The sequence below is a fragment of the Tachysurus vachellii genome, chromosome 1, assembly GCF_030014155.1.
Source record: "Tachysurus vachellii isolate PV-2020 chromosome 1, HZAU_Pvac_v1, whole genome shotgun sequence".
Lineage (NCBI taxonomy): Eukaryota > Metazoa > Chordata > Actinopteri > Siluriformes > Bagridae > Tachysurus > Tachysurus vachellii.
The window spans coordinates 12,730,204-12,743,714 of record NC_083460.1 but is presented as its reverse complement, the minus strand read 5'-3'; the positions used below and the strand labels follow the sequence as shown (position 1 = coordinate 12,743,714).

Below are 13,511 nucleotides of genomic sequence, written 5' to 3'. Positions count from 1 at the left end.
ATAGATAACTATTTGCTTGTGGCTAAAAATTTTACCAGATGAGTTTAAAACACACAGAGAGACAGACTACAGGGACACACGGACACACACACATCAGTGAAAAAACATGAACACTGCACTGAGCAGCTCCACCAGTGATCACTAAACCCTAAACACACACACCACTTTTACACATGAGTGTCTGTATTACAGTTTGTAATTACAGACTGAACTGAAGTGGACAATTCACAAAAAAAAAACATCCCATAATACTAAAACTGTGTAGTTTTTGTTCCTTTTACAAATTAAACACAAAAGTTATGATCGCATAAGTATTCAACCTTCCATTATTAGGAGCTGACCTGTGTTGATAGGCTGAGAGCATTTACTGTGTCTTCTGATTGGCTGAGAGCAATTTGGTTACTTCTGATAGGCTGAGAGAAGTATGGTGTATTCTGATTGGCTGAGAGCAGTAAGGTGTGTTCTGATTGGTTCAATAAATGTACTATGTGATATCTTACTTTTGACAGAGCTGAGTAAAGAGGATTTTGGGAGATACAGGTCCTTTTCCCGTCTCCTTCATACTGTAAAGGAACAACATCATGGCAGATGTGAGCGGCTCCGGACCTGCCAGAGTCACGGTTAATGGGCCCTAAACACACACACACACACACACACACACACACACACACACACACACACACAGTCAGCAACTGTAACACATTCATTGATGACAGAAGCAGAGTGGTGTGTAGATCGTACCAAATTGGTCTCTGGAGGGAGGCAGATCTTCATCTTGTGTCCTTTCTCCTTCACTTCCTGTATGAGGTCGTTTAGCATGTGTGTCTGAGACAGATTCTGATAAACCAAGACAAAAAAATGACAATATAATAAAATAAATAAATAAATTATATATATATATATATATATATATATATATATATATATATATATATATATATATATATAAGAAAATATATAAATAAATAATAATAATAAAAAAAAAAAGGTGCACCTGCATAACAGCGTTGAAGAAGCATGTGTTTCCAAGATTTATGATTCCTTTAACAGGAATTAAAGTGCTGTTCACTGGACTCTTCCCTCTTGCTGGCTCGGAATATTCCACAGGCTCCTCGATCAGTTTGATGATTTTTGATGTTGATCCTGAACAAAGAAAACGGGTATTAAATTCCAGGTACACACATTCGCTCTGAAAGCTTCAGAGTCAGTTGCACAAAAACACCACCTAAAAGTATGCTTTTGTGCAACTTTTAATAAAATATGCAGCTTCTGTTCAGCACACTTCTTTCAAACGTTCATCTTTATTTATGCTAAACGAATAAATATTCAGGACTCGGTACACCTTTAAGAGCTCTTAGAGAAAGAAATTAAACACTAAATTAAATTGTATCTGGTTAACCTTCATTGCTAAAAGCAACCTTTTTGTATTTTCAGCTGAATTTGAATAAGAAGACCTCCAGCTTTCATACAGAGACTCCTTCTGAAATGTAAAAAACGATTCACAAGACTAATTTCGGTGCGGATGTGAAAAGCTTGAGGCCGTGAGACACAATAGACACACGGTATGAGAGAGAGAGAGAAGGAGAGAAATCTTCTATGTGGCAATAATTAAAGTGCAGAGACTGTGTAGGAATGCGTTTAGTCTTTGTTCTTTAGCTGTAAACTCTCTTTGTGCTGAGCTGCAGATACTCTACAGTGAGACTTTGTTCTTCAGTAAAGTCATAAGGAGTTGACAAGGACAGGAAGCAAACTGGCTAATGTGTGCCTCGTGTGAGCTGCTGTAGATGGGCCTGGTCCATGCACTCAGCTCTGTGTTTACTTCATTTCTCTGTGTTGTTGTTTTACTGTGTGTGTGTGTGTGAGAGTGTGTGTGTGTGTGTGAGAGAGAGAGAGAGAGAGAGAGAGAGAAAGAGAGAGAGAAAGAGAGAGAGTTTGGGGCAGCAGCTGGATAGAGAGCAGATGACAGCTGGACAGAGTTCCCAAACTCAGAGAGCTCAGACTGAGACGCAGCTGCAACCCACAACTTCACACACACACATGCGTGCACACACACACACACACACACACACACACACACACACACACACACACACACACACACACACGGGCTGAGAGAGAGCGAAAGAGAGAGGAATTATCTGAGCAAACCGGAAAACCACAGAAAGTCTGCTGATGAGTTTAAGACTCATGAGACATGCTGACAACCTGCGGACCAACACGGAGGGGGAGTGTGTGTGCGCGTGTGTGTGTGCGCAATGTCACTAACACCCATACACCAACTGTTTAATCATAATATATCACGGAGCACTGATTTGTTTTAAACACAGTGTTATCACAGCCTTTTCTCCTTTGAAACAGAACTCAGTACAACAGAGTGTCTGTAGTCTTATCAGAGTTATATGGAACAATGTAGAAATTTTCTTTTAAGGAGAAATGTTGAAATATTTTACACTAACAGTGTGTGTGTGTGTGTGTGTGTGTGTGTGTGTGTGTGTGTGTGTGTGTGTGTGTGTGCTGCCTGAGATAGAGTAGTAAATGCACATGTCTCCAAAATCACTACAATGGAAATTAAGTGAAACAAAAGTCACAAACAGAAACAAATGTGTGTTTAAAATCAATTCATTCACAAAACTATTTAGATGAAGAAAAACTGAGGAGTAAATGTGAAGTGTGTGTCTTTAAGTGCACTGCTGTAACTAACACACTGCTGTAACTAACACTATTGTAATTAACACACTGCTGTAACAACACACTGCTGTAACTAACACACTGCTGTAACTAACACACTGCTGTAACTAACACACTGCTGTAACTAACACTATTGTAATTAACACACTGCTGTAACAACACACTGCTGTAACTAACACACTGCTGTAACTAACACACTGCTGTAACTAACACTATTGTAATTAACACACTGCTGTAACTAACACACTGCTGTAACTAACACACTGCTGTAACTAACACACTGCTGTAATTAACACACTGCTGTAATTAACACACTGCTGTAACTAACACACTGCTGTAACTAACACACTGCTGTACCAACACACTGCTGTAGTTAACGCTGCTGTAACTAACACACTGCTGTAACTAACACACTGCTGTAACTAACACACTGCTGTAACAACACACTGCTGTAACTAACACACTGCTGTAACTAACACTACTGTAATTAACACACTGCTGTAACAACACACTGCTGTAACTAACACACTGCTGTAACTAACACACTGCTGTACCAACACACTGCTGTAGTTAACGCTGCTGTAACTAACACACTGCTGTAACTAACACACTGCTGTAACAACACACTGCTGTAACAACACACTGCTGTAACAACACACTGCTGTAACAACACACTGCTGTAATTAACACACTGCTGTAACAACACACTGCTGTAATTAACACACTGCTGTAACAACACACTGCTGTAACTAACACACTGCTGTAACAACACACTGCTGTAGTTAACGCTGCTGTAACTAACACACTGCTGCAATTAACACTGTTGTAACTAACACTGCGGTAACTAACACACTGCTGTAACTAACACACTGTTGTAACTAACACACCGCTGTAATTAACACTCATGTAACAACACTGCTGTAACAACGCACTGCTGTAACTAACACACTGCTGTAACTAACACTGCTGTAACTAACACACTGCTGTAACTAACACACTGCGGTAACTAACACACTGCTGTAACTAACACACTGCTGTAGTTAATGCTGCTGTAGTTAACGCTGCTGTAACTAACACACTGCTGCAATTAACCCTGTTGTAACTAACACTGCTGTAACTAACACACTGCTGTAACTAACACACTGCTGTAACTAACACTATTGTAATTAACACACTGCTGTAATTAACACACTGCTGTAACTAACACACTGCTGTAACTAACACACTGCTGTAACTAACACACTGCTGTAACTAACACACTGCTGTAACTAACACACTGCTGTAATTAACACACTGCTGTAATTAACACACTGCTGTAACTAACACGCTGCTGTAACTAACACACTGCTGTACCAACACACTGCTGTAGTTAACGCTGCTGTAACTAACACACTGCTGTAACTAACACACTGCTGTAACTAACACACTGCTGTAACTAACACACTGCTGTAACAACACACTGCTGTAACAACACACTGCTGTAACTAACACACTGCTGTAACTAACACTACTGTAATTAACACACTGCTGTAACAACACACTGCTGTAACTAACACACTGCTGTAACTAACACACTGCTGTACCAACACACTGCTGTAGTTAACGCTGCTGTAACTAACACACTGCTGTAACAACACACTGCTGTAACAACACACTGCTGTAACAACACACTGCTGTAACAACACACTGCTGTAATTAACACACTGCTGTAACAACACACTGCTGTAACAACACACTGCTGTAACAACACACTGCTGTAACAACACACTGCTGTAATTAACACACTGCTGTAACAACACACTGCTGTAACAACACACTGCTGTAACAACACACTGCTGTAATTAACACACTGCTGTAACAACACACTGCTGTAACTAACACACTGCTGTAACTAACACACTGCTGTATCAACACACTGCTGTAGTTAACGCTGCTGTAACTAACACACTGCTGCAATTAACACTGTTGTAACTAACACTGCGGTAACTAACACACTGCTGTAACTAACACACTGTTGTAACTAACACACCGCTGTAATTAACACTCATGTAACAACACTGCTGTAACAACGCACTGCTGTAACTAACACACTGCTGTAACTAACACTGCTGTAACTAACACTGCTGTAACTAACACACTGCTGTAACTAACACACTGCTGTAGTTAATGCTGCTGTAGTTAACGCTGCTGTAACTAACACACTGCTGCAATTAACCCTGTTGTAACTAACACTGCGGTAACTAACACACTGCTGTAACTAACACACTGTTGTAACTAACACACCGCTGTAATTAACACTCATGTAACAACAACACTGCTGTAACAACACACTGCTGTAACTAACACACTGCTGTAAATAACACTGCTATAACTAACACACTGCTATAACTAACACTGCTGTAACTAACACACTGCTGTAACAACACACTGCTGTAACTAACACACTGCTGTAACTAACACACTGCTGCAACGACACACTGCTGCAACGACACACTGCTGCAACGACACACTGCTGTAGCGACACACTGCGGTAGCAACACACTGCGGTAGCGACACACTGCGGTAGCGACACACTGCTTTAATTAACACTGCTGTAACTAACACACTGCTGTAACTAACACACTGCTGTAACTAACACACTGCTGTAACTACACACTGCTGCAATGACACACTGCTGCAACGACACACTGCTGCAACGACACACTGCTGCAACGACACACTGCTGCAACGACACACTGCTGCAACGACACACTGCTGTAACTGACACACTGCTGTAACTGACACACTGCTGTAACCGACACACTGCTGTAACTGACACACTGCTGTAACTGACACACTGTTGCAACGACACACTGCTGCAACGACACACTGCTGCAACGACACACTGCTGCAACGACACACTGCTGCAACGACACACTGCTGTAATTAACACTGCTGTAACTGACACACTGCTGTAACTGACGCACTGTTGCAACGACACACTGCTGTAATGACACACTGCTATAACAACACACTGCTGTAATTAACACGGCTGTAAAAACACACTGCTGTAATTAACACTGCTGTAACTGACACACTGCTGTAACTGACACACTGCTGCAACGACACACTGCTGTAACGACACACTGCTTTAACGACACACTGCTGTAATTAACACGGCTGTAACAACGCACTGCTGTAACTAACACACTGCTGTAAATAACACTGCTGTAACTAACACTGCTGTAACTAACACTGCTGTAACTAACACTGCTGTAACTAACACACTGCTGTAACTAACACTGCTGTAACTAACACACTGCTGTAACTAACACACTGCTGTAACAACACACTGCTGTAACAACACACTGCTGTAACTAACACACTGCTGTAGTTAACGCTTCTGTAGTTAACGCTGCTGTAACTAACACACTGCTGCAATTAACACTGTTGTAACTAACACTGCTGTAACAACGCACTGCTGTAACTAACACACTGCTGTAAATAACACTTCTGTAACTAACACACAGCTGTAGCGACACACTGCTGTAACACACTGCTGTAATTAACACTGCTGTAACTAACACACTGCTGTAACTAACGCACTGCTGTAATAACACACTGCTGTAATTAACACTGCTGTAACTAACACACTTCTGCAACTAAAACACTGCTGTAATTAACACACTGCTGTACAGAAGAGATCTTTAAGGCCAGATGTAATCAATGTCTTATGGAGCAGTTGAACAGCTGAAGCTCCTGATGAAGGAGAATAAAAACCTCAGACAAAATAAAGAAAAACTTGTTTTTCATCTCGTCTCCACCAGTAATACCTAAGAGTGTTACACCAGGAGATTGTGATTCCTCCTAAAGGAGAGATTTCCTGTAAATTCAGTGCGCTTTTTTCTCTGCAGCTTTACTGTCTTTATTACACCGTCCCAAGGCCACGTTTCTGCAAATTAATAAATCCATTTAAAAAGAATTCTTTATTCAGAACCTATATAATCAAGCCTATAATTATTGCCACCCTCACAAGGACAGATGTCTGCATTTCATTCAGAGAACTGATGTTTCTCAACTTCTAAAATAAATTCTGTTGCATTTGAAGAGCAGCAGGTTTTACAGTACAGGCTTATGAACAAACTAACACCATTTACTGTGCTCTTTTAAATTCTTTAAAAAAAAGTTTAATTACAATGTCTTTTACAGCAGTTATTACAACATGAACAATTCTTCAGCTGTTATTGAATAAACACCACACACACATCAAATACAAACCTCACAATCACCACCATCCTCTTCCTCATCATTACCATCCTCACTATCCTCCTCCTCATCATTCTCATTATCCTCCTCATCACCCTCGTCGACACCATCATTATCTTTCCCCTTACTATCATCTTCCTCCTCCTCGTCATCAGAGCTGTGTGTGAAGCTGAACAGCGGCTGAAGCGGTGGCACGAGGCGTCTCTGGTGCTTATTGAGGGCAGGAATAAAGAACAGAAAGATTTTCATTTGCTCAAACAAAGGCAGGCCAGCTGTGTTTGAAAGGTAAAGTCTGTCTCAGGGAGGTCAAGTCTCCTCACAGGGGGCCTCAGGTACTCAAGCTGAAGGTCTCCATGCTGACAGAGAGAGCAGTTAATGGATTTTCTTTCTTCTCTGCCGCTGTTGTTATACTCAACTATTATAGATTTGGGAGAAAAAAAATCTCGCCGGAGCTCTTTTGTGACCAGAAGGAGAGAATAATAATGCAACAACAGCCTGAGGAGTGAAAAGAAAAGTCTGTTGACTGTCAAATTATTGCCACATGGCCATTTTCATAAACACTGCATTATTTAGTCATTATATCGTTATTAATTCTATTGAGTATAGAAACTCCTTTAGTTAGTATTATGTCTTTAATCACTATTTTAATTCTGTATTAATGACAAAATCTTGTGAATAATTAAGTTATGTAACATTCATTGATATATTTATTTATATTTGTAGATGTTACATTCAGTATTCAGACGGATGAAGTGCGCTACGTTCACGTGTAAAAGTATGTGCTCCCCATAGCTCAAACGTGAAGTGGGGGAAAAAGAAAAGAAAGGAATTCCAAGAAAAAAAAAATAGCAAAGAGAAAATCAATAGCCAAGATGAAAAAGCTTTTGCTCTGAGCCTCAGTGTCCGGATCTGATCATAATGTCCCACTACAACACCCTGTAATAACACAACAATAGAATGCACCACTGCATTAATTAAACCCGTCATAAAGCCATGTCCTGCAATACCATGTGTAATAATGCACTATAATTACACACACACAGAGTAATAACAGACTGTTATAAAGCGCTGTAAAGCATTTTTATTGTTAATGAATTAATCCAGTCTTATAAACATGCATTTTATTATAAATGTGTGTATATTTAAAGTGATGCAATGATAACGAATTATAATATTATTAAAAATCTATTTACATTATAATTACAATCAAATTACATCACTGTGTTCAAATGTGTTTGTCATATTGACTCTTTTCTGTCTTTTAATGTCACACACAATCACACGCACACACAAAATGCATAAATGATCGTCTTTTTTTCCGTCTATATTTATCCTGCTCACAAGGAGCTGAAAGCATCTGGAACTCGTAAACATCTGGAAGTATGGTCATGTGGGAGAGACACCATCTGTCTATAAACACAGAGACGCAAAAACACAGAGGACACACGAGACGCAGAGGAGACGAGAGACAGGAGACCCGGGAGAGTGAGAAAGACACACATCATCTGTGTGTGTGTGTGTGTGTGTTGGGGGGGGGAAAATAAATATAAAAGTATAAACAAATAATTGATCTTTTAGGAAACACTCTCTAGGAAAGTCAAATTAGGTTAACTCCTTAATTATTCTCTGCAGAAGCCCACACACTGGGTCTAGTCTACAAGCTTTCTCATAAATACACAAATAATTTGCTAAAAAAAAAAATTTTCTAGTTCATTTTGCCCCAAATTAACATAGTTAATTAAAGAAATACTGAGAAAACGGCTGCAGGAGGAAACAGGTTTAATGCGGTGAGATCGGTCCATCATTTCCCTGCTTCTGTTAATCCTCCTGTTATTGGCGCTGGTCATGTTTACAAATATGACAGAAGCAGACAGAGATAATGAGCAGAATTATTTCTCTGTATTATTAAACATCAGCTGAGAGTTTTAGCTGGTAGAAGTGTTGCTTTGATTAAAATCTAAACTGCATGTATGAGACTCACACTGGCAGCCAGTAAGCTGTTGCTAGGGCACTGCCAGGTGGTTGCTATGGACTTTCGGGTGGATGCTAGTGTGTTTCTTCTTGTTCTGCGTAACAAGTAGATTAACATTCTGGCAGAGGTTTCTGTGAAGAATCTGGCTGACGCAGATGTCCATTAGCTGTTAGCATGACATTAGCTTTGTAGCTCCAGTGGAAAAGTTCTTCCTTCAGAATAGTGAAGAACATTAACACTAACACTTTATATATCTTTGTTTTTTGTAAACAATTCTTGTGAGATGATATGAGCTAGCTGTCCTTCAGGCTACAACTGAAGAGCTGCATGAACATCTGGAACTGCACTCCGAGGTTCCCCTGCTGCTCAGGAAAGAACCTTCTGAAGGAACTTGAAGAACTCTGGTGAAAGATTAAACCAATTTAAGAACAAGAAACTTCCAGTGGCTCTGTGAATAAAACCCTTTAGGAGTAACAAGATTGTGTTCCACTTTCCATGTGCCATTATTTGAAAACTTTTAGAGAAGCAGATGAGGTCACGATTTCAGAACTGTTTTACAGCTGACTTTTTACCAGGCACTTAGTGTTTCTGCTCAAGGCCGTGATACAGCTACAGGGAAAAACAGAAGAATGGAGAAAGCTCTCGAGAAGTAATCACGCTTTACAAGCGATGTATTAATAATGAGTGTGATGTTTTAGATCAGTATTATAAGGTATGTTATGCTACACTGTAGTATGGAGTGATCTCATGATGAGGTTTTTTATTCCCATGGAGCTGAAGCTGAACTGGGTGAGAGAGTGAGTGAGAAATGCTCATGGACACGTTAGTGAAGCAGCCATCTGTCTGAGACGAGGCATATGGAAAAGCAGATTGTTCCTTGTTGTTTTTCTCTCCCTGCAGCGCTCCACTCCGCTCGACTCCACCACCTGACTCTCAAATACGCAGACACCAAATACGAGCTCACGGACACAGAGCTCGCCCTGAGACCTGCACCGACCCATCAGACATCAGGAGTGGACTCTGTGTTCCTGAACAGCTACAGGATGTCAGACTGCTCAATCAGAACCATTATGACCATCAGAATGACCATCACAGAAAAGCCCAGCCTTTGCCCTGAGGAATTGCCACGTGTGAGTCGGAGCTCAGCCCTACGCTCTAATACACTAATGCACCATCAAATCTATGCTGATAGCGAGCAAAAACATCAGCATGAGACAGTATTTATTTCTAATCTGATGATTTGTGATGTGATGCTGAACCAGAGCAGGAGCTCAGGAGGAAAAGACAAGCAACACCTAATGTCTTCATTTGTTAGAACTCTGTAACCACGAGGCATAAAAACCTTCAACGCTGACATCTGAGGCCAACAACTTCACTGCACACACACAGCTCCTCAGTCCATGCTGTCCTAGAAATCAGTGAAGCAGCAGCATGTCACATGTCACAGTCAGAGCACTCATTCCTGCACGCACACACACACACACACACGCACACACACGCACACAATGTTAGAATGTTAAATAGCATCAATGAGGAAATGTCACTGCATTAAAATAAACTCAAACTGTTATTTCTATTCTGTTTTGTAGCTCATCAGAGCTCTACACATTCCTGCCCACACCATCATCATCATCACCTCACCTTCTAATTCTCACCATTATCATAATACAATCACCTGCTCATCATCTCTTCATCACAACCAAACCAGCATCTCCTCCTCCTCATCTTTACTATTTCCTCCTCATATCCTAATCACCATCACTTTCCTCCTCATTATCATCACCACCACCACCACCCTCCTCCTCCTCGTCATCAGAGCTGTGTGTGAAGCTGAACAGCGGCTGAAGCGGTGGCACGAGGCGTCTCTGGTGCTTATTGAGGGCAGGAATAAAGAACAGAAAGATTTTCATTTGCTCAAACAAAGGCAGGCCAGCTGTGTTTGAAAGGTAAAGTCTGTCTCAGGGAGGTCAAGTCTCCTCACAGGGGGCCTCAGGTACTCAAGCTGAAGGTCTCCATGCTGACAGAGAGAGCAGTTAATGGATTTTCTTTCTTCTCTGCCGCTGTTGTTATACTCAACTATTATAGATTTGGGAGAAAAAAAAATCTCGCTGGAGCTCTTTTGTGACCAGAAGGAGAGAATAATAATGCAACAACAGCCTGAGGAGTGAAAAGAAATAAAACAGAAAATACTCTGGCCTTCAAGCAGAAATGCAATTTCACCAGCTCTCTCGCACTAGACTCAGCTCATTTCAGGGGCACAATGGAGTCGTGTTTTTATTCTTCTCCTCTTTAAGCAGGCGGGAGGGAATAAGGTCCGAGGAAAAGTGGCAGCAGGTAATTTACAGAAGTGGAGGATGAGATGGGAGGTTGAGGTGGAAGGACGGATTTGGTCTCTTTGACCCAAAACCAGCGACCTGACCACCAGCTATGGCGTGATCCTCACTGAACGATCCAAGGAGGGAAAAGAGAGCAAGGGTTTGTAACTGTAGCAATTGTAACACCAGATAAAAAGGGCCTCGGTCTAAATGGAGAACTTGCAATCTCACCATCCTAGTGTGCGTGTGTGTGTAAGCCTCTGTGTCCATGCAGAGTGTTACATTTTTCATTTTCATTTTAATCTGCTGCTTTCTTCTGCCCTCTATACACACTTCAACACTGTGAACAAACTGACTAAACACTGCTTCACCACTAATCCCCTACAGCAAGTCACAGATGATGTTCAGCGCCTCTTTTTACAGTCCCGCATTAACCAGCAGCAATAAATGGAATAAACAGTGTGATATTAGCTATGTAGTTAACGATAAGCAGCTCCTCCCATTTCTTTAACCACCGAAAGCCCCGCCTACTCATTTTCTATTGGATCACAAGGCAGAGAATCACAAATCAGCAACCAACATCAAGCTAGCACAAAGTGAAACTTAAACTGTGGAGTCTTTGTGTGTCTTCTATTAAACATTGTAAATGCTGAGTCTAAACTGTAAATATTGACACCTATGTTATAAATCTAAATCAGGTTTGAGGCCTTACATTAAAGCCATGCAAAAAAAACATTTAAAAAAAAAAGTGCTGTGTCATCTGTTCATCATTAATGTTTTTATCCACAGTGACTGTGTGTATTCAGCTGATTTAAACACAGCAGTAAAAATTAATCGGTGACCTCATACAGGGGTTTAGGATATGAGAGAAGTCTGGGATAAACGTTATACATACTGCATACTGAAGTCATAAATGCAGACACAGACACACACACACAGAGAGAGAGAGAGAGAGAGAGAGAGAGAGAGAGAGAGAGAGAGAGAGAGAGAGAGAGAGAGAGACAGAGAGAGAGAGACAGAGAGAGAGAAAGAGAGACAGAGACAGAGAGAGAGAAAGAGAGCGTGAGAGAGAGAGAGAAAGAGAGAGCGAGAGAGAGGGAGACAGAAAGACAGAGAGAGAGAGAGAGAGAGAGAGAGAGAGAGAGAAAGAGAAAGACAGAGAGAGAGAGAGAATTGATGAATTCCTGTATAAAATGCCATAAATGCTCAGACATCAATTCACCCGTTGGAATTTAACTTAGTAAAATTTGCTATTCAAATCATCCTCACACGTTTTTAAAACGTTCCACACATGGCCTTGGAAATGAAAGCAAATATGTGGCAAGAGAGAAAAAAAACAACAACAAAGGCTCAAATTTTCTCCTTATTTCAGGGCCATGTGTACAACACAATTCACAAAGCATTTCCAGAAACTCTGAGAATCCGAGTGAATCGAGAACGGCACAAAGCGGGTGGCTTTTCACTGCTTTTAATCAACTGCTGAATAAACTACGTCAAGTTAAGCTGATGGCCGACGGATACTTCTGGTGAGATTAATTAACGATCTTAATTAACACTTTGATTGCTTTTTCGTCAAGACTGTTAGATAAAAGGAGAGAAAATGAGTGAATTTATACAGTACCAGTCAGAAATGGTGTGCAATAACACAGTGAGGGGAAAAAATATCATAATCTAACCTTCATCTTTTGCACTACATATTAATGAGTTACACGTAATAATGAGGATCGCTGCATCTCACTCGGTGATAAACAAGTTCCCGTGTAATGATTAAATGCCAGCAGGTCATTTCACTTTTAATATTCATCTTTAAAAACAGATTTTATGCTTTTAAACTCAAAACTTCAACCTCAGAGCCATTAATCATTTCTATGAGTCCACAAGATCGCCATCATCCTCATCATCATGTGAACAAAGTAATCTGCTCTCAAACACTCATGTTTTATGCATACACACAGATCTATACCCGTACCTCATAGATATAATATCTGTATTTAAAAAAAAGACTATATATCTTATAAACTATATATCTTAATTTGCTTTACTCTAACTGTTACTCTTAAAAAGACATTATAAGGAGCGTGAAAGAGACGTTAAGCATGTGGAGCTCTGCACCAGCAGAGGGAGCCAGTGAGCCACTGACTGTGTGCTGATCTGATCTCAGGTATAGAGAAAGGTAAATGTTGTGATGAAGATGAAGGTGGTTTACCTGAGGCTGATTTGGCTGAGTGTTTCTGCAGGAAGTCGAGTGTTTGAGCCAAAGCTTTTTTATTGCAGTGTGTGGAGAGTTCCTC

The 13,511-nt window shown here is 40.6% G+C and overlaps 1 protein-coding gene across 7 annotated transcripts in view; it reads right to left on the bottom strand.

Moving 5' to 3' along the window:
• Positions 1 to 13,511, bottom strand: part of usp45 (ubiquitin specific peptidase 45) — a 29,302-nt gene that overhangs the window by 8,255 nt on the left and 7,536 nt on the right. For all 7 annotated transcript variants that reach the window (XM_060873073.1, XM_060873046.1, XM_060873091.1 and 4 more), the window contains exons 5-8: positions 13,427 to 13,511; positions 995 to 1,143; positions 742 to 837; positions 501 to 631 (exon numbers count right to left, since the gene is read on the bottom strand). The exon at positions 13,427 to 13,511 is cut by the window's right edge and continues 16 nt beyond it. In XM_060873073.1, the coding sequence (XP_060729056.1) occupies positions 501 to 631; positions 742 to 837; positions 995 to 1,143; positions 13,427 to 13,511 (461 nt within the window). The remainder of the gene's footprint in view (positions 1 to 500; positions 632 to 741; positions 838 to 994; positions 1,144 to 13,426) is intronic.